General features: G+C 35.6%; 1 protein-coding gene across 2 annotated transcripts in view; it reads left to right on the top strand.

Moving 5' to 3' along the window:
* The window catches only part of LOC126967993 (protein croquemort-like), a 69583-nt gene that overhangs the window by 9296 nt on the left and 36478 nt on the right, over positions 1-23809 (top strand). For both annotated transcript variants that reach the window (XM_050812753.1, XM_050812754.1), the window contains exon 2: positions 20578-20757. In XM_050812753.1, the coding sequence (XP_050668710.1) occupies positions 20578-20757 (180 nt within the window). The remainder of the gene's footprint in view (positions 1-20577; positions 20758-23809) is intronic.

Below are 23809 nucleotides of genomic sequence, written 5' to 3'. Positions count from 1 at the left end.
ACGCGCTACATCAAAACCACAACTAACGCAAGCCACATATTTTTATTGCCATCAATATGATCTAGATCGTCGACTTACTATGACTTAAATTCCTGTAGGGACAGAGGGCAACCACAGTACATCTCCATCGCGATTGGTCCTGAACATCTCTCTTAATTTCACTCCAGGTCTTTCCGATGTCTTTCGCTTCGTCAATGACAGTCCGCCGCCAGGTTTGCTTTGAACGGCCAAGTTTGCATTTTCCTTGAGGGTTCCACTCTAGACCTTGCCTCGGTATATGGTTTGGTTCCCTCCGGAGTGTGTGGCCTTTCCAGCTTCATTTGCACCGTTTTATCTGTTGTTCGATTGGGTAACAACTTCATGACAGAGTTGCTAAAGATGATTGTTGAAAATTTTGTCGGGCCAGTAAATACCGAGAATATTTCGAGAATTCGATCTAGATCGTAATGCATCAGAAACCGATCATATTGCGGCTCTAACGGCCACAGACTGTATTGGTGTACTCGGCGTATATATCGAGCGTCGTCCAGTTCCGTAGTCACTTGGAAAAGAAGGCCAAAATGGCTTCTAAAAATCTTGGTTGGCTTTACAGTTGGCTACTCAGTACAGCGAGACAGTACCTTACAACTAGCGACCGAGTAGAACTATATAAGGCGTAAATTCAGTCTCACGTGGAGAATAGTTCTCGCCTCTGGGCGGGCACTCCCTAGTTAGCACCAGCTTCTTCCGTTTGATAGCATACAACGAAGACCGGCCCTAATTATCAATAATCAAATCATACCCGATCGACTTATTTCATCTGCATATTCTACCCCTCAGAGGAGTTGTTCAACATGATACCAGCAGCCGAATCCGTAACCGGACATTACGTGGAATTCCGAAATTCCACCCTCGGCATGTTGACGTCTGGCATTCTTAAACTGCGCGTTATGCAAGATTTTTTTGGAATTTATTACCGGATTAGGGACCTTTCAGCATACTCCTACCTTACAGGCTGGAAACGCATCTCTCGACCGCTGGTGCTGCAGATATCCATGGGCGAATGCCTCAACACTACCTATCACGTGAGCCTCTAGCCCATTTGCCCCCCTCTGATTTAAAATAAATACATTAGCATTCACCAAAAAAACGAATCATAACCGTAAATAAAATTCTACGTTAGGTTGAGTTGACAACTGAAGCAACATACAATACAGCATAGATAACCCTCTTGAAAGTAGTAGAAATAAGTATTTAACATTTGGTGGATTAATGTCTTTGACGCGCGGCTCCGATCCAATTATAGTTCAGTTAATGTTCTAGGAAAATGATAGGAGAATAAGAATCTAGAGCTAAACATGGATAGGATTGGAACTTAACGTCAACAATTTTGACATTACGTGAATAGCACCTCAAGTTTGCGCGTTTACAACTAAATTTCCCATTTTTCGTAACACATCCCCTAGCCTCACCTTGTATCTGAATGCTGGTTCGAAATCACCAGAGATTGCCAATTCTGCGGCCATCTAGATGGCAAAGCCAAATTGGTTTCGAAGCCGGCCATATGGAATACTGCTCTCATTTCCAGTCTGGCGCACTCCAGTATCAGTTCGAACTATATGAATACGTGCACCACAGAGCTGCTCGAATTGTAGTGGATTCAGTTCTGTGTGAACGTCTCATCGGGCGTTACGTAAAGACGTCGGTACATGGTGTGTGTCGTCTACCGCATTTATCACGTGGAGTGTTCCGAAGAACTGTTGGAACTGATTCCTGCCCTTGAATTCCACCTTCACATGACCCGCCACAAATTAGTATATCATCTCCACCAACAGGATCTCTTTTGTCATCCTCTTCCATAAAAAAAACCTAGCAACACTATTTTCCTGGCTAAGCATTCAATCATGTTAGCATACCAAATCACCACAATACACATAAAGCTAGTATGCGGCAAAAACAGATATGGTTGTGTAGATTTTGCACCAGACATACACTTAGATGCAGTTAAGTCTACTGCTACAGTTTTCGAGATATACCTTGCGTTTTGAAGAAATTAACTACCAGTATTTTTTTTAAAAGAATATGTGTCATAATAAACAGACCACTTCTGGCATTAATTACACAAATAAAACTGAATTAAATGAATAATCAATGCTTTACAAAAGTGACATCTCAATTCAATTTCCTAATATACAAATTTTGGGGTTGAGCAGGTTATCAACTGTAAAGTAGATCCTGTAGATGAAGCCACAACCTGAGAGTTGAACAAGGCGTACATGATTTTATAAACGATAAGTCACTCGAACGGTTGGCTCAATTGGTAAGAGTGCTAGCACGGAACGCGAGAGGTCCCGCGTTCGAGTCGTTCGCATCGTTCATAAAATTTTGTTTTCAGTTTTATTTAGACTGTCTATGTTGTCTATTCTAAGTGTGTATTTTTAATTATTTTTCTTTTTCGATGTTATTAATCCATTTTAAAATAACAGCTTTAATATACCCATCATCAACAAGATTTGTGATCAGATCAAGGTTGACCCTTAAAGCGCTATAATACAGTAGAAAAATATACAAACAAAATATGAAATATTAGCTTTATAATATCGGTGCAAACCAGTGGGAGGCTCCTTGCACAGGAAGCCGGCTAGATTATGCTGGCGCCTATTTCTACCGTGAAACAGTAATGTGTGAACATAACTGTGTTTCGGTCTGAAGGGCGCCGTAGCTAGTGAAATTACTGGGCAAATGAGACTTAACATCATCTGTCTTCAAGGTAACGAGCGCAACTCTAGCACCACTAAGAATTTTTAGGTTTTTCAACAATCCTGAGCGGGCTGGCATATCAATTACCATCAGCTGAACGTCCTGCTCTTCTCGTCCCTTATTTCCATAAAAACAAAACTTGGGCCAGTTCTAACCTTAAAGGACTTTGACAACTTGCAAAGCAGAGACCAATTAAAATTTAATCCAATTACAATTTAGGGCATCATTCGATTTATAAATACGGCTTCACTAACCTTGCCATAAGTAGACAGTTCTAGATCTTCCATAGATTTTTGGTCCGTGTCTGTGTTTTCTTTCATCATTGACATACTTATGTAGTACTAGTTTACTTTGGGCAGCATTTATTTGTTAGATTAATAATTAAATAAAATAATAAAATAAAAAGCCTTTATTGTTGTTTACAAGTTTTACACAGAGTAGTTTCGTGTGCCTAAAATTAATTTACTTGTGACTACTATCTAAAAACACATTTTGACTTTTAACTAGAGTTTAACTAATATACTAACAATTTTAATATCTATTGATTATCGGCAAACGGTAGTTCGGTTACAACTTGTCTTCTGACAAAGGCCTCCTCTAAAACTCTCCAGTCTTTTCTCATTTTTGCAGTGCGAGTCCATGTTGAACCCGCTATTTTCTTAACGTCATCCTCCCATCTCTTAGATACTTATTTTTTAGAATACTTTGCATATAATACACATACAAACTGCTGCGGTTAGCTATAAATTGCTCATCTAAATACATTCTTATAAGTGATTTTATTTTGTTTTTTCATCCTTTGCTAAGACATAAAGAGTTTGATATTTGTGAGCTATATAGTTTCCTATAGTAAACAATTTTTTTTTAAAGTACTCCTGTAACGTTTAAGCGCTCTATTTTGAACAATTTGTGATGTTTTCAAAGTGATAACCCTCACTTCTGGGACTAATAAACAAATAAAGCAAACAGGATTTTATAACGAGATGTTACTCGAACTTTTGGTTCAGTTGGTTAGAGTCCGGTCGTGTCGTGGGTTCGAGTCCCGCATCTTATCAATCTTATCAAGTGCCTAAATACAAATTTCATAGTTTTATTTTCGATAGTGACCAACTTCCATACAAACTTCTATCCCGTATTTCAACCTCTCCAAGCCTATTTTTCGCAATAAAGGGTAGCCTATGTCCTTTCCCAAGCTCTATTCTGTATTTGTACTGAATTTCATCAAAATCGGTTCATTGGTTTAAGCGTGAAAGCGTAACAAACAAACTTACATGCACATTTATAATATTAGTATGGACTATGGATGACATATTTGCCCACATTGTTCTCATTAAAGCTGTTCACGCTTTCTAGTGGATCTACCAAAGAGTCATTTTACCTGATTCTCTCGCTGAATTCACCATAAAACCAAACGTCTTACACAAATGCCATCCTCACCCTTTTGAATAGAGGATGCCCATATACAGTGCGGTACTCAAGTTCTTTCACATCCAAACTAAACATGTCCTATCGTCTTAACAACAAATTGAATACGTGTAAGGCGGGGCCACCATTCCATATAACGTCTGTACATCCATGGAAAATTGGAAGGCAATATACCGGATAGAAAGTCATCCACGCAGTGCACCGTCCAATTCAAATTTGCTGCACCATCTCTCTCTTTCTTTGGGGTCGATAGATTCTCAGACGTGAGGAAACGTCTGAGAATCCTGGTCAGCATTAAGGTTGCATCTGGAGTGGATGATCTGTCAATATGTATATATCACATAATATATATATCATGTGATAATTTGCTGCAGCCATTTGACCTGTCAAGATTCAAGAGGGCCACAATCTTGAACAGCTGTTGGTGACATGGTAGATGGCAAACGTCCCAGAAGACGCAGTCCCACGAGATGGTCAGACCAAATACGATCTTCTATGAACATCAACTTCCACAATACCCATCATGAAGCTAAGGATCGCAGCAGATGGAGGGAAATCGTACGAGAGAAACTGATACAGCGGGGGAGTCACGACCCTCAGTAATGAGGAAGAGGCGCGAGGAGAAGTTGACCTGTAACAGAGGTGACGCCAAACTCTGAGATAGACTTAATTATAGAAGCATCCTTACACAGGCAATGGATTCCACCTCTACAACTTGATGGCTTCAATATGTAATTATACAGTTTATATTTCTTCAGAACATCATAACCTTGCCATAATACGTTTGCCTTTCGCATAACGGACCTGGGTCATGTCAATAATTCAATGCCAGCCGGGCAAGTCAATGCACCCGAATAATCTTAATAATATCATTGTTATGTTACGTAAGTAGTACCGATAACCTTCAATATTAAGAATAAGAAGAATTTATTGCATAACACATACATAAAATTACAATTAATATAATTAATATATGTGGCGTTCAGGTAGATGCTCTTGGACGCCACGGGTTAACCTGCCTAAAATCGGCAGGCCGTATCAGTCACGCCAGCATTAATGAAGTCATCCGCAGGGCATTTGCCGCTCTTAATATACCAGCTGTTTTAGAGCCAAATGGTATTACCCGCTGCGATGGCAAGCGTCCTGATGGAATGACGCTGGTGGCTTGGGCACGGGGAAGGGCGCTGGTGTGGGACGCTACTTGCGTCGACACTCTGGCTCCTTCTCATGTCCAAGTTACGTCAGTTGGTGCTGGGGCTGCTGCTTCGACTGCAAGAAGCGAAGACAGCAAGCGTCGCAAATATGTTGGTCTCAGTGAGTCATACATCTTTGTGCCGTTTGGTGTCGAGACACTTGGCCCGTGGGGCCCAGAGGCGTGGAGAATGTTCAAAATACTATCTTCGCGCCTCAATAAGGCTACTGGAAACCCAAGCGCTGGCAGCTATTTCGGTCAACGGATCAGTCTTGCTATCCAACGCGGTAATGCTGCCAGTATTTTTGGTACGCTTCCACGTAATGATAGTTTTAATTTTATGTAGTCGTAGTATTGTAAATATATTTATAAGATTTGTTTTGTTTGAATAGATAATTAATATATTCTTAATATACCTACTGGCTGCAGCTTTCAGCATTTGCCTGGGTAACTTTCGGAGTGCCCATTGAACACTAAAACAGAATTTAAAAAAGAAAAAACATTTAAACAATTAAATGCCTGTCATTTTCATTTCATTTCATTTTCAACGTATTCGTTAAATAGTATAAATATTAAAAAGGTGATAATATAACAAAAATATAATTATTTATATTAAAGTATTGTACCGTGAATCTGTGACGAAGGTTGGTTTAGTCGGTAATTATTAGTGTAATTATTTTTGATGTAATGTGTAATTTGTCCTAAAATTGATGCAAAATAATAATAATAATAATATTGACACACTTTTTACACAAATTATCTTGCCACAAATTAGGCATATAGCCTGTGTTATGGGTTGATAGACAACGATAAATTTAATACAATATACTTACTTAAACATACATAAATACATATAAACATACAAATAAACATACATAAATACATACAAACATCCATGACTCGGAAACAAACATCCATATTCATCATATAAATGCTTGCACCTACCGGGACTCGAACCCGGGACCTCTAGAAAATAGAAATGATTGTTCAAATTCTGAAACACGCCAACAATATATTACTGTTTTTGTATTTCTATTTATTACTTACCTTGTAATTGCTATAAAACTTTATCAAATTAAGTTGCTAATTACTTACTTGTTCGAGCATCTGGTATCTATGCTATCAATTAGAAAAAAATATTGGTACATACACCATAGATAAAATTGTTTATAATTTTCGTAAATACGAAAAATTATTCAATGAAGGTGTTTCTTATGCCATATCTCATTTAATAATCTAGATCGTAATAAAAAATATTAATTAATATTACGCATAAATTAACAAAAAGAACGAAACCTTTTAGTTTTATAATTCCCAAAAACCCAAATACATCTAGTCAAAAACGTATCGCGTTAAAGTAAAGCGGATTTTTTTTTTTATGAATAACTAACATTTTCTGTTTAATTAATCTTTTACCCGTACTTTCTTAACAGAGTAGTACATACCTTAACAATTCGTTATGTTTTAAAGTGATAACGCGCAGTTCTTGGATTAATTACACAAATAAAATTTGATAACAAACAACAAATTGCTTAGATTAGCAACAGCGACATCTCAAGTCCTAATATGTAAACATTGGAGATGAGCAGGATATCAACTGTAAAGTAGATCCTGTAGATGAAGCCACAACCTGAGAGTTGAAACAAGACATATCAAGATCTTATCAACGATAAGTCACTCGAACTGTTGGCTCAGTTGGTAAGAACACCCACGCGGAACGCGAGAGGTGGCGGGTTCGAGAGGTGGCGGGTTCGAGACCCGCATCGTTCATAAAATTTTGCTTACAAATTTTATTTGTGTAGTACATACCTTTTTAAATTATATTTATATTTACAACAATATAATAAATGACAAGTAGTTAATTTGTGTAGAAGTGTGTCAATTAGTTATTCGCTAATGTATATAATATATATTTTTAAATAGTTACTGAAGAAAATCATAAATATTAATTAGCGAGAATTTACATCTTTTACCATTGAGCAATAGGCGCATGGCATCAAGCCTATGTTATTTGGTTAAATTAGCAAACGGCATGATAGACCGCCCCGAGCTACTTAATAAATTAAAGTTTATTACAAATAAGACTCTTACTATAAAGAAGATATAACCTTCTTCATAATCCCCTTGTGGGTGCAAATATCAAAACTCACAAACAACAAACAATCTATGTTTGTGATAAGGATATATGTCACAGGGATATGATAAAAACAGTGACTTGGTCAAATCTCCGCGGATGTTAAAATAACAACACGGTTTTATCATTTCTCGAAACAAATCTAGTGATTTGACCAAATGCCAGACTTGGTTCCGTGAAATGACAAAAAGTATTTTCTTTGGTCTTTATAGGGTTTATTTGGTAAGACTTAGACATAATTTGGTAAGAATTTAGTATTGTGTCGCAGGTGGAGGGGGTTTGGATCGGAAGGTGGAGGGAGACATCCTCTTTCCCATCGCCCACTCCCCTATTCCCATGAAAAGTTTGGGCACCAGTGTCGACGTATGACTCAAGTATGATGCGCGCTTCTCTCGCATTTACATCCTACGTTCTTCTAGTCACGTCACTCATAGTCATTTCACGGAACTAACCCTAGCATTTAATCACATCACTAGATTTGTATAGAGAAATGATAAAATCGTGTTGTTCTTTAAACATACTGCGTGATTTAATCAAATCACTCAGGGAATTGCCTTAATCTCTGTTATTATCATTTCTCTGCGGCATATATAATATGGTTCTGGCCAGACCCGATTTAAGGACAAACTAGTTTTTCTTAGGCCACACCAATTTTTCCTGAAGTAAACTTATTCATAGTTTTCATTCATTTCATTCATTCAACTCAACTAGTTCAGCCTAGGCTCAACTGGTTTGTTAGAACGTTGCTGTTGTTGTTGGCGTGTTTCAGAATTTGAACAATCATTTCTATTTTCTAGAGGTCCCGGGTTCGAATCTCGGTAGGTGCAAGCATTTATATGATGAATATGGATGTTTGTTTCCGAGTCATGGATGTTTGTATGTATTTATGTACGTTTAAGTATATTGTATTCAATATACCGTTGTCTTGCAACCCGATTTTAGGAGATCGGGTGTGGCCGTTAACACATATATATATAATTATATATATAATATATATCATCTACCACAACCGGTAAATCGTTAATATATATGTTAAGAAACAAGAAGGGACCGATAATAGAACCCTGCGGGATACCTATTTCTTCAGGTTTACCCGAAGACCGTTTGCCATTTACATCGACTATCTAAACTCTTTCTGCAAAATGGATGTATTTTTTCTCGATAATGCTTTACTTTTAGGAGGAAAGTTACGGTAGTATATAATATATATATTAAAATAAAATGAAAGCTATCCACTTCTCGTCGTTAACATTAATTGTAAATGGTGTTTTGTTGTCATTGAGGTTTTAATTCATATTCATAACTGTCTCAATATTGTTTTATTATTTCTTCTCTGAACTTGACCGCCTTCGGTTGCAGTAGCTTAACGAGATTCAATTGGTAAAATTGTCCACTAATAATAAGTGTCCGTAATTTGAGAACAACTCTGTAATTAATCATAATTTGACATCAATAATGAACACACTTAATACTTATTTACGCTCAATGTTAACATACAAGGTAAAACTTTAAACGCAATTTTAAACTCACTAAAATTATTTCCAACTACGAGTTTTGAAATTAAGACTCAAACTGAGAAAATTCTTCAATATTCTTCTTTTCTTCTCCTCATGTTAAAGCCCCTTTACGAACTGATGTATCTTCATGACGTTTACCAAGTGTTGTTGCATTATGTTATATAATTGTCACTCACTATAGCACATAATTATATTTTTATTCTATTCTATTTCGTAATAGTTATAAGCGTAAGTGCGATTATCGTGTGCTTTCAGTAATTTTCACATTAGATCACGCCTATCCCAGAAGGTAAGAAAGATGGACATGCATTAGCTGTTGTCAATACAACAGCTAATGCATGTCCATCTTCTAAGAAGTAAGTCAATACTTACTTCTCTGGTTTCTTTCACTCGGGTTAAGTCATCGTTCTCAGTACCTACATACTTGGTATACTTACCTACACTTTTCAGTATATCTTCGACCTGATCGTGTAATTCAGGCCTAGGCTTATCTTAGGCTTCATGAAAAGGACAGGGGAATGTTGAAAATTAAATATCCAAATTATTCTTATTCATTTGGAGCAAAAAATTATGAACGTTATTAATTTTACCATTTACACCATTTCGGAAAAGGTTGATCTTTAATGAGAAGAAGTGGCAGAACACACTCTTTTAAATCAATATTAAGCTTCATCATATTACAAATGCGTGCGATGCAACTTAATTAAACAAAAAAATTTAAAATAAAAAAAGACATCAAAAAAAATTTGAGTAAAATGGATGAACCAATTCAGAAACACTATAAATAAACAATGATACTGTGCGAACATTTTAAGCATTTAAAGAAAATATACTTATAAAAGTTAAGTTAGTTAGTTTAGTTGTAAAATATAAATTTTACAACAAAAGCAGGGTTTTCGATGACTGGATCCTTAGGTAATCAGTGTTTGCCATCCTTTTTTAGGACATGCCCCACCTAAAAAAATTCTAAAATACATAAATTTTAAGTTAAGTTTTAGAAAGAAATGACCATAAAATATTTACCAAAATATTCTACGTATTATATTTTTTTTAGAACTGATATTAATATTATTTAAGAGAAAAAAACAGTGAAAACCAGAGGTAATTTTCGGTGTTCAGAGTCAATTCAGGCCTTAAGCTATTATTATATTATTTGCCTTAAGAGAGCATGACGAAGCCTCGAAGTCATTAAATCCATTTAAAACTTCAATTCCCAATAACTGTCATTTCATCTACTTTGACTACATATTGCTTTCTCGATTGTATACATATTTTATATTTATACCTCATAATATACTTGTGTTTCAATGTTGACATTATGTCTGTAAAAATATCATCGATAATTATTATTTAAACATTAATTAATTGAATAAGTAAAGGGTGAGGGACATCTTAAAATAAATATTTGTGAGATAATATTAATTATTTAAATATAAGTTAGCCACAGGTTATCAACTTCTGATTGTGCATTGTTTACAAACACATCGCAATAATATTAAACAGATATTGAAAACGAATCCCAGAAATCCTAACTATGTCTTAGTTCAATTTAAAAAATAATAATGTTTTTACGACCGCAGTAAAACCGTTACACTATTTGAGCGCGATATTGTATTTTTCATAGTTTTCTATCCGATATCTTATCAATATGTTTTTATTAGAATGTGATAGTGCTGGGTTTGTCAGCTCTGAAAATATTTAAGGGCTTATGAACAACACTGATAATAATCGCGTGAATCATGATAACATTCCTGTAGAATTATTATTTCGATGATTTATGCTTGATAACTATATCAACACATCAGTAGACGCATTCGGTAAGACCGACAGATTTAGCGCTGAGCTTAACAAATTGGTATTCTCTAATGACGATTATAATATTAGTGGTCCCACGAAAATTATCTGTGATCAAACAATCAATCCATTTGACTAGACAGTGGGAAATATTAGTATAAGGAAAAGTAAGTGTCGAGCAGGATGTTCAACTGATGGTAATTGATACGCCCTGCCCATTACAATGCGGTGTCCACTCAGGATTCTTGAAAAACTCAAAAATTTTGAGTGGCACTACAATCGCGCTCGTCACCTTTAGACGTAAGATGTTAAGTCTCATTTGCCCAGTAATTTCTCTAGCTACGGCGCCCTTCAGACCGAAACACATTAATGTTAACACATTACTGCTTCACGGCAGAAAAAGGCTCCTTTGTGATAGCCATACTCTAGCCAGCAACCTGTGCAATAGAGCCTTCCACTGGTAAGTTGACTAGAAAATCCTTAGTCATCTTTTAAAATACGCGACATACTTCTACGTGTTATCTTCATCTCCTTAGATAAAATCTTTTGCTTTTCGGACAGGATTTCTTCTAATTCTCTCCCTTACTGCTGCGACCACCTTTTTTGTACGAACACTACGTGGACGGCCAGATCTTTTGCTGTCACAAGCAGATTAGGTCTCATTGCACCTATAATTAATAGCCCGATATACAAACATTTTACTAATATCAAGCGTATGGAGAGTTTTAAAATTGCATTTGGCTCCATACCCACTTTGTGTAATGCAATCACAGCGATTCGGTTCTCTTTATCACCACTCCATTTTAATATCGCAAAACAATGTATTGGCGCCAAAATGAGAAAACTCAATGAACAATCATATAAAAATGACAGATTCCAAATTCAAATGTAATATTTTGTTTATTTTTAATTGTGTATTTATGGCCAGACTAAGTAAACAGAAATATATATTTTATTATTTGACCTGTTTGTTTAATGTACTTGAAACGCTAGATGGCATTTATCGTAATTAAGAAATGTTCATTCAAATTGTCTGTGCATACTTGTCATGTCAGGCATCTGAGTATGGACTAATTTTTGTTACTCGTAAATAATGTTGTTTTTCTTAATATGTGCCCAATCATCCTGATGTTTTAACATATCCTGTCTTCTTCTTCGTCGGATTACTCTTGACAGAGCAGTCGTGGTCACGTCGAACGACGAACGATTCTACGCCAGTTATCCCTGGCTATTGCTTCTCTGGCACATGTGTTGAGGGGAGTATTGGTTAAGGCTTTGATCTGGTCTGTCCAGCGCATAGGGGAGCGTCTGTATATCCTGTCAGTGATACAGAAAAGGACAAAATATACTTTTATCTCAATATTTTTAAGAATTCCCACATACAACGAATGACGGCCAAACAAAGTGAGTCCAGGAAAGAGAAACATTTCCAAGGTTCTCGGAATGTTGTAAAACAAATTTTGGATTATTGATGAAATCCAAGATGTCCACCGCGCTATCTTTTATAACATTATAATTATCAGTGTTACAATATCGTTTCCAAGGTTTCCAGAGAACGTATTTGGGACCATCCCGCAAAAATATAATTTTGATGACCGTCGCGCGAAATATGACTTTGATGACCATCGCGCGAAATAATGATTTCAACGATATGGATATAGTTTCCAAGATTCTCCGGGGTTACATAACACAAATTTGCGTTAATTTAAAATCTAAAATGCAGACTAAACCTAAGTTTTCAACAGTGTAGATATCGTTCCCAAGATTCTCCGGGGAGTAGTAAACTAATTTGGAATACTTTTTCAATTCCAAAGTGACCGCCACGCAGAATTATTATATAATTGTAACGGAATCATTATAGAATCACTCATGTGTCTACCTGTCTGTCCGGCTGTCATGTCTGTACTAATTCGAGGCCAATTATCCCAGCTAGGTATTGATATTTCACTTTTTACTTATTTGTATTGGTTTTGGTTTTAAATTTACTGAAATCCGAATATTCGATGCAATATTTCAACACAGAGATGTGACGAAGTCGCGGTAAAACTCTAACAGTCTAGGACATCAGAATTAAAGAAATTCACCACATCTGTACGGATACTGTTCGCTATTATCGTAGATTCCGGGAGGTAAGTGGCATTTTTCAAACCCCTGAATTTGTTAACAGCGAAGTTTCCGCGGAGGAGGATTAAAATTTTTTACTGGCGCAAATAGCCTAGAATATTGGAGGAAGGAAGAGGAGAAGAGGAGGAAATATTGGAGGGCCTGGGAATTCGTGACAAAGCCCTCTCTCTCCTAGACAGCTACCTAAATGACCGAATACAGGAAGTTAAGGTTGACCTATACCACAGCACAATGGAAAATGTGAAATTTGGCGTGCCGCAGGGTAGTGTCCTTGGCCCGACACTCTTTTTAATCTATATTAACGAGCTATGTAACCTTCAGATCGACGGGGCGAGTATATTCACTTATGCTGACGGCACTGCCATTGTTTTCTCTGGTATCTCGTGGGAAGCCGCACAGAGGAAGCCTGAGATGGGCCTTGAAAGAGTCTCGAATTGGCTAAACCAAAATCTATTGACACTCAATATATCCAAATCAAACTATATATGTTTCTCTCCACATGACAGATACCAGCCCGTTCAAGACTTCTATATCAGAATCCATTCATGCTCCAACCCACACGATTTGAATTGTAATTGTCCCTCCATAGAAAAGGTGAATTGTACCAAATATCTCGGCATCCTGATTGACCAAATGTTAAGTTGGCATTCCCAAATCGAACTGGTCATAACCAGTGTGAGAAAACTTATGTGTTAATTAATTCATAAATGAAATTAACAAATAAAATAAAACCAACTGACATGTAAGCACTAAACGAACATCATATAAATATAAAAACAACGTAAAATGATCAGGTAACGTTAAAATTTAATTACAATGTTTTAAAATATGTTACGCAATGCAAAAATATTTATGGCAGTTTGGTTGGTAATCCAATTATCGGCGGAGACAAAACCTGACATTGTTATACTGACATTTTAAGATAGTGTTATGTTTTATCTATATGGACATTCCATATTAATTAAATTAAAATATCTGAATGAATTTGCGATCACCGGTGTTTCCAGGTTCTGTTTGTCCTCGGTTTTTTATGATGATTTTTTTTATGAGGGATTATAAGGGACGAGCCGGTCGTTTAGCTGATGGTAATTGATTAACTTGTACGTCCTGCCATTACAATGCAGCGCCGCTCAACATTCTTGAAAAACCCAAAAATTCTCAGCAGCACTAAAATTGCGCTCGTTACCTTGAGACAAGATGTTAGGTCTCATTTGCCCAGTAATTTCACTAGCTGCGGCGCCCTTCAGACCTAAACACAATAATGCATACACATTACTGCTTCATGGCAGAATAAGGCGCCGTTGTGGTACCACTAATATAGCCCGCATCCTATGCAAAGGAGCCACCCACTGGTAATTTGCCTAGCTTGTTCCACTAGAACCAAATCTTTCATACTTACATACATGGTAAAACCTTATCAACATTTCCTTCCACAATTTGTCTTACACATATTTTGTGCTCTTAATCTATTTTAATGAATTCTCTCTTCATTACCAAACTGTCAAACAGTTTCCTATCAATTATTGTCACTAACTCTTATTTCAATCAAACAAACAAATTTTTATTTCGTAGGTAAATTGCATTACTTGCTCGTTTGGAGGCTCGTTCCTTAGAGAAGAACGAACAAGAAACTCTAAGGTTGTTCTTTTCAAAACAGAATGGTTTAACCAGTTTTTATTTTCAATTTAATTTATCAAATCGTTTCAATTCATCAATTCATCAGATATATGCAAAGTGATGCAACAAAATACAACATACTCCTGATACAAAACTCTCCAAATTCCTATTATAGCAATATACTAACAATATCTTAAGCAAATTGGCGCTCTGTGATCCGCGCGCGGTACGGTTTAGATCGGCGCGATGTCAATGTGTATTATTTTATGTGTAGCATTAGATTGCTTATAATTAGGATGATTTTATTGAATATCTGAAAGCTATTGAAACAAGCTATAAGACCATGCAAAATATACCATCTTATAAACAAAATAAGGGCCAGAACTTGGCGAGGGAGTAGTGTGCCGTATGGCACTTTCGGTTTTGGTGTATCTGAAAAATCTAGTGTCCCACTGTCGATTTTGGAAGCATATACGAGCGTACAATCAAACTGTCCGAGAAAGAAGAACATCTGTAACGGAGATACAGCAAGATAGGAAAAGAAAGCGAATCTATTGTTACTGTGACCGATTTTGATTGACAGGGCAAACAGTCAGCCACGCTTCGCATTAGCTCCTCAGTATTTTTTACCGACATGAAAAAGGAGGAGGTTCTCAATTCGATCGGTATTTTTTATGCATGTACACCGATTACGCTGAGATTTATGATTTGATATTCGTGATTCTTATTTAGTTTGGTGCATAATGTTTGCCATTTGGTCCCATAAAAGTTTGACATACTTTAGTTACGTAGTTTTCATTTTATGAACATTTTTACGTGGTTTATGTGGATGATGTTATTATTGTTTATGTACTGCTTTTTTGGAGTGTTCATTTAGTTTGATTATATATTATTATTAACCCGATGATTGCTGATAAGTGGGTCTTAGGTTACCTGTCATTCATAGCTGTCTAACGTTCTGCACGATATTTCAGTGTCTCACAAGAACGTGAAATAGGGGATCTATATTGTTTAAGGTCCGCGGAACCTTTCATAGGCCTACCCATAGCTACTTAAAAATTACTATATAATACGTGACAATAAAAAGCAACGAAATCTTATAGTTTACCTGATTAATGACACTAAAAAGCAAAAAAATTAAAAAAAGACTACGTTGAAAAAAAACCGACTTCAAAAACCCAAATGAATAAAATAACTTAATAGAGATTTAATTTAATACACCTCTTATGCAAATCTTATACCTTTAATATTAATAAAATACGATTATTTGTATGCGCTACCTATTGATAGTTTTGAAGTCAGTGCCAAACCAAATGTAACAGCAGGTACTTACACTCGCCACGCGTGACTTTGGGTGGGATAGCTTTGTCTAGAACCAAACAACCCAAGGGGGCGAGTACAAGAATAATATTAAATCAATGGGTACCTTCAAAAAAAGCGCGTACACCTTCCTTAAGGGCCGGCAACGCTTCTGTGATTCCTCTGGTGTTGCAAGAGATTGTGGGCGGCGGTGATCACTTAACAACAGGTGACCCGTACGCTCGTTTGTCCTCCTATTCCATAACAAAAAAATATCACTGGCTAACGCACACATTGACGAAATAATTGGTCACGTATTATCTAACTGTCATGTCGTTTATACGCTAATATATTCCAAGTATATTATCGCTATCGTGTAATAAAATGTCATCGTTTCCTAATCTGTCACTTGTACAACGCAGTGTTATAGTTTTTACCACACCCAAGTTATATGTACTACGATAAGTTCTATGACACACCGTTCATATAACGTACCAAAAATGAATCATCTGATATCTCTTTAATGTTTAGATATGTGTCTTGTATGCAGATGTTTGATTGGGGGTCATAATATTATCGGAACCTGATTTTTTAGTCAGAAATGAGAACGTCTGTTAAATTTTGAGCACTTTTCTTAGGATAGGTATAAACTGTTAAACTCGCGTCATGACACGAGTACTGGTCGAATATTCGATACGAATATATGATACAATTTTATACTGTGTTTTGGTACCAGGCAATCATGATTGAAGAAGAGATTCTCTTATATATGACGCGAGTATCGTCATTCGCACGAAATATTACTACACAGACACACGGAGAACATAATTTAGATAGCGGTGATAGTTATCTACGTAAGTATCCATTCGTACTCTGTGGTAATGTCTTTCATAGTAGTTGAACACATGGTGTTATCCTAGCAACTTGTACCAGGACCTCATATGCAGTTTAGAGGTTTATGCACAATGCACATCTTAAGATTATAATACAAGTGTGGTCAACACTGTTGTTGTTGTTCGTTGGTGTTCTGAAATTATGGAGGAAAGTTGATTTTTCTGAAAGATAAACTTTTAAATAAAAAAAAATAAAAAATGCATTGTCATTTTTTCTGTAAATGAATATTGTTATTTACCACATAAATGCTAGTACTTTTATTCTGATAAATAAAGTAATTCGTACTTAATTATTCCCTAACCAATGCAAAATATTCAAAATGCTCAACTGCCGGAGTGCAACCCGTATTTTTTTTAAATATATCACGTCTTTGCATCTCTACATTCAACATATCAACAACGCCGTAAAAATTCATGTCTTTAATTTGTTCCCTCGGCCTGAGGCTTACTGAGACAGAAACTGCACCATCATTTGATAGTTTTTCCATCATATTTGACACGGTGAATTAAAAATCAATATTTGCAAGCATTTCTTTTTTCTGGTCTTCTAAATTATGAAATCTATTAATTTTCTCATATCTCTCTTAGTCTCTCAAAGAAAAATTTAAAGAAATAAATATTATGACTGTTCATTGTCAGTAAATTTATGAAAATTTAATATACGTTCACAAAAATCATCACTTTTTTGCTCTTAATAGTGATTTTCATTATTATAACACTACAAATAAGGTATTGCTTGTAACTAATTCTAGTAGGCTTCATAAGAAAGCTTTAAGGGTAAATGTATACACTTCTATAATAAAGTCCCAGCCACTGTTCAGGCATTATCTATAAATAAATTTAAATGTTTTATAAAAAAATGGCTCTGTCGTAAATCCTATTACTCCACTGCTGATTATATAAATGATCGGACAGCCTGGGACTAGATTATGATTTCTTTATAGCGATTGAAATGACTGTACAATATTGTACACTGGCCTGCAAAAGTAAGTATCACACTTTTCAAATTAATTTTTTTTCTTAACTATAGAAGGTTGAGATTTAAGATTAAAAACGTTTTGTTGCAAATTTTATAGGCTTTAATTCTTAGAAACTAAAATTATACCTTAGTAACATTTTTAAGTTAAAAAAGATAAAACAATCAAAAGAGACATTTTTAGTTTAGTGTAAAAAAATTCAACTAAAATGTATTACATGTTATTTAATTTTTAATAACTGGTATTGCCTCCTCGAGCTCTAATTACAGCTTCGAGCCGGTTTGGCATACTGAACACTAGCTTTCGGAGCCGATGTTGGGGAATATTCTCCCATTCTTCTACCAGGGCCTGCTTTAGTGCCCTGAGGGTAGTAGGTGGTGGTCTGCGATTTCTGACTAGCCTCCCAAGCTCATCCCAGGCGTGTTCAATCGGGTTGAGATAAGGACTTCTTGATGGCCAAGCCATTACGCTGATACCGACCTCCTGAATATACTCCTGTACGATATGAGCCGTGTGTGGCCGGGCATTATCATGCATCAGCATCGATCCATCACCCATATTTGCTAAATACGGCCCTGCATACTCATTTGCCCAGTGAGGGTGCCATTTTCTATGGCTACTAGCTCTGTGCAACCTTCTGAAGATATGCCAGCCCATACATGTACACGTACATACCATCATGTACAGCCCATACATGTACATGTACAGAAGTGTAAAGGGAGAATCGAGACTCATCTGCAAACAAAATTCTTGACCATTCTTCTTCATCCCACTGCATGTGTTCACGGGCGTATCGCAGTCTCGCTACTCGATGCTGTCTCTCGAGTTTTGGGCCACTCGCTGGTCTTCGGGATTTCAAATTTGCTTCAGCAAATCTTCTCACTGTACTGTCACTAATGTAGTCCCTCTGGGTCTGAAGTAGCTGTTGCTGGACTTCAACTGCATTTTGGTGGCGATTTCTTAACACAGTGGAAATAATATAACGATCTTCTCGGGCACTGGTACACCTGGGTCTGCCATTACAAGTTCTCCTCAGATGGTGTTCAGTCGCTTCGTACCTTCGCTTTACCTTTTGGACCGTTCGTACCGTCACACCCACCATTCTTGCAGTGCGACGCATACTGATGCGTAGATCCAGAAAAGCCATGATCCTAGCACATTCTTCAACCGAAAGAGGCATGATAAATAAATGTTATGTGCTAAAAAAGCATAAATTTTTAAAACAAGACCCTCGATCGATCTTGAAAAAAATTTAAACAGAAAGAAAAATGCGAATGGTAAAATTGTAATTCGGAAACGTCCACTTTGAAAAAGGAATGGTTTTGTTTTTGAAGTTTTTTTTCAGCCAATTCTTAAAAGAAGGTTACCGACTATAAAGTTTTATGTACAAAATTAAATTCTCTTTGGAGTCCTTTTTATTTCGAAAGTATATCTTGTGAACTTAAAACGTTATCCCAATTTTAAAAGTGTGATACTTACTTTTGAAGGCCAGTGTATATTTTTATTGAAAAGAGCGCAAGAACAGAATGCTGGGAGAGTTTCTTGCGCCGCTTCTTCTCTCTCAGAGCGCCATTTGTTTCCGAAGCGGTAGTAGTTATTAGAAATGACATCAAAAAGAATTCTAAAGGAATCAATTTTGAGAAAATAAATGCCTTTCATGCCTTTTATTTAAACATTAGGAAAACAAGTGTAGACTGACTTGTAATATGTTGCTCACTTTTCGGTAGATGTTTTTTCAGTGCCCCTGAGATTTAATGTCCAATTGTTAAATCCGGAATCTATAACATACATATTATATACCTTATCATTTTATTTTCTTTACCATTAGTTGGGAATGTGTCTAAGCATTCTTTCATAAAGTTATCTTAAGCAAATTAATAATTTCTTATTAATTATGACTCCATATGAATTAATTCATATTTTATCTCACAGATACCCACTTATTCATTTTAGCTATATAGTTGTATCCGTGGATCCAATTAAGATAGATAATAAATTGCCAGTTCTCATCAATAATATCAATTTGTTGAAAAAACATAATTAAATCTTATTTATGTGGTCATCCAAGAACAAACACAGTGGGTTTGTAAGATTGCTAATTGAAAATTCATCTTATATCTTATATTTCTTTCATTGCTATCATTGAAATTTTATTTTTATTAATGCGAATACAATTCAACACTTTGTATTGGCTATGTTTTGTGTAGCACAATTATCTAACGGTTAATTATTGGCGAAGTAGTTTCTTTACATACATTTGTGTTTCTTTTGCAAACACATTTCTCAACACCAGTCTTACCTCACAACTAGCAATCGTAGCTTTTTAGTCTTGTATTATGCGGTATGCATTGTTTAAGCGACTTAAATTTTTTACATAATATCTACATCTAAAATATTGTTTGTATTTTTATACAATGCAATTTAATCTTAAAATAAAACTTATAATAGGTTCAATTAATTAAATTCCCAGTAATATTATATAATATTTAAAATATCGACAAACCTATAATATCTGCCTAGGAATCTATGCAGTTACGCTCTATTTTATAGGAATGTTATCCAATGCTTTTATTGATAATTTCTTAAGACTGTATATCGGTGTGTCAAATTCCGTGTTAAATTATAGCTATTTTATAGACATGCAAATAAGCCTTTTTTATCACTTTCAAACTAATATATGATTCTTTAAGTAGCTTTACTGAAAATAGCTTTTTGATAGAAAAACAATATGGCGCATAACCGAAAATCGTGATGACATTGATATAAAATTTCTCTCATACGTGGATAAAGAAGTTTTTCTACAAAAAGATAAATTACCGCACACTATTTCTAATTAATAGATTATTAATGGCGTATTCTCTTCCAGATGATGACTCTGACAAACTCTTCAACATCGTTCAGCATCTGGAAGGACATTCCAATCCCCATGTACCTGGAGTGCTTCCTGTTCAACATCACCAACGTGGACGACATCCTGGCGGGCAAGAATGTCTCCATCCACGTGCAGGAGATGGGACCGTACGTCTTTCAGGAGATCAGAAAAAAGGTAATAATAATTGGTAATAATAAGGTAATATTAATCGCGCATTGGTCTTCAGGTTCCGTTTGCTTCACTCCGGAGACCATGCTGCCTGCATGTTCCCGGAGCTAGAACGAATTATAGACAAAATAGTTATCTACTGCGGGCTGGCCGGTCTTTCAACGACTTGTCTAAGCTATTAGACCTGGATTTGTTCACCACTCCAATTAGGCAGGTAAAACAGCTCCTTACCGAGAACTTTTTCAATCAGGTGTAATTGTAAATTTGAGTTATTTTGTTAATTTTTTTTTTGTTTCTTTATCATTTTATACAATTTTCGTATTTGTTGTCCACTTAACTCTTACATCATATATCGATTTCTATCTGTGAAAACTTTTAATTGTCCTTCTGTAATTATGGATGTAACTTATATTTTTCAACCTAGCTGTAAGTTTTCCGAAAAATGTAAAATAAAATAAAATAAAAATAAATAAAATAAACATGTTTATTCAAGACTATAGATTCCAGATTTTTACTATGTTAGTAATTTATAAAATTAAACCTTAAACTACTGTTATTCCTTATATTATAATCTTGATCCCATCTGCGTATATTCTTCCTCCATCTTCTTTCAAAACTCGCTATGTTTTGGTTTCTCCAGCCAGTCTTTACCTGCCACTGAGAGAAGGTCATTATTCCTCCTCATTTTGGGTCTACCTCGGTTTCTGTTACCTGAGGGACAACGCCATCTTGTGGCTTTTAAAGTTCATCTTTTCTCTGGGACCCTAGCCACAATCATCTCCTGCCCATTAGCATTTCATTGTTAGTGCATTTTCAAAGGCTTCTGTAAGATTGATTTTTTTTTACTAATGGATTTGTTGCGGATTTTATGTACCTTTCTTAGCCTCAAGATACTTCTCTCCAGGGCATGTTGTTTTGTAAGTAATTTATGTCTAATTTTCTTTGTGAAGAATGAAGGTACATCAGATAATAGATAGCAATGCAATGAGAGAAATGATTGTTCAATTAACGACATTCTCGTTTGTTGAAATATTACATTTTCATTTGTATTCCAACTCAGTTCACTCGGCAGACAATTTTGGAGCAATTAATAATACTTGACAATCTATAAGAATTAAGACTATGAATAAATATTTTTAAATATCATCAAAAAATAGATTCGAATGTTGGTGAACATATAGTATTTATTAATATATATAAACATGTGTTAGTATTGTATAAATAATACATATATTATAATATATTTTATATTACAACTATACTATATTGGACATAAGTCAATGTTGCCATTTGCATAATATATGTCAAACAGTAAAGGAAGCTGTATATGTACACAGTATGTGCTGTTTTCAGACAGGTATTTTAACATATTAAGCATTTGCGAAGTTAAGTTGCATTGCATAGTTATACATAATTAATGTAAATGCTTTGAACGCGGTCTTACCGTTATGGCTTAAATTAAATAAGCCAGCCGACCAAGGACATAAGACATCCGTCATACCAGGGGTCAAGAAATGAGTTGCCGGTCTTTAAGGTATGATCCTAAATTTAACGTCCCTGAGTTGTATTGGAAGTACAGCTAACCGCAGATGACTTCATGAGCTGGGTCCGCGTAGCAAAAGTTGTAAAACGCGTTTATGGAACATCAGACATAGAAGAGATGTAAAATTCTCATTTTGGCGGCTCAACCATTCACCGCTACCAACAGAATATATACAGTTCTATAGAGAGTTACTCATCTGGTATCCGTTTGGTCGCGTAAACAACTTGGCGGCGCTTGAGTCGGACGCGTGCTTGACACTCATTGGCATCTTTCAAATTTTGTAACATATGCTACGTGTTATTTTACATTGTAATTAATAAAATACACAATTTTTAATGACGATATATGATCTCAGTGTTTTTCTTATTAGTAGTTAGTACATATTATTTTTTCAAAGTCTTATACTACCCAACCCAGCATTTTTAACCGATCACGAAAAGGCGGAGATTCTCAATTCGATTGGTATATTTTTTATTACGCTGAGATTTATGATCCGATTTCCGTAATTCTTCTTTAGTTTGATGTGGAATGTTCGCTATTTGGTTGACATAGTTTGGCTCAGTAGTTTTCATTTTGTGTACATTTTTATGAATATTTTTGTTTACGTGGATGACGTTACTATATTTTGCGAACTGCTTTTTTAGGAGTTTGCATTTAGTTTGATTATATATTATTACCAGCTAACCCAGCAAACGTAGTATTGCCATATAAAGTAATTTAAAAAAACTTATGGGGTATAAAATATAGATGCAACCGATTCTCAGACCTACCAAATATATTATCGTACTACAATTATTGTATTCGATTGCCATCTTGCATCCCTATAGCGGATTTGTGGATGGAACAGAATAATATAAAATGGCGATACAAAAATAGTTGTAAAGGGCGAAAATTAAAAAAAAATGTATGTATTTTTCAATGCTGAATCATAAAAAAATAAAAATGAAACAAATTGGCAAAAAATATATTTAGGGGTCACCCTTATCATTTAGGGGTATGAAAAATAGCTGTTGGCCGATTTTCAGACATATCCATTATGCACACAAAATTCATACAAATCGGTTCAGCCGTTTCGGAGGAGTTTGGTAAGAAACACTACAAACACGATGTCAACTGGATACAGCTGTTATGTATCTCTGAATTTCGGCCAAGAAGTGCTTAGAATCATTTCCAATCCCAGAAACTAAAGAGCGTAAAGGATTTGGTGGTGGGACCCATTGTTGCAATTTTACTTTGCCTCCAGCACAACATAATCCACTAGATTAATCTGTATTTCAACACCTTACAATTTTATTATTATTGGGTTCTTCAAGAGCCTTCCTGAGCGGCACTACATTGTAATGGGCAGGGCGTTTCAATTACCATACCGTCTCCTCCCTTACTGTCATAAAAAACATGAATGACTGATTTTAAACCTTTTTAATAAAATTTTACGAAATAAAGCTATTTTTAAATTTGGATTTAAATTACTTTGCATCTTATCTTGCGCACGATGTAGGGAGTGGTTTTCTGTGT

The sequence above is a fragment of the Leptidea sinapis genome, chromosome 14 (genome assembly GCF_905404315.1).
Source record: "Leptidea sinapis chromosome 14, ilLepSina1.1, whole genome shotgun sequence".
Taxonomy (NCBI): domain Eukaryota; kingdom Metazoa; phylum Arthropoda; class Insecta; order Lepidoptera; family Pieridae; genus Leptidea; species Leptidea sinapis.
The sequence above is the reverse complement of the archived record's forward strand: the minus strand, read 5'-3'. Positions and strand labels throughout refer to the sequence as shown.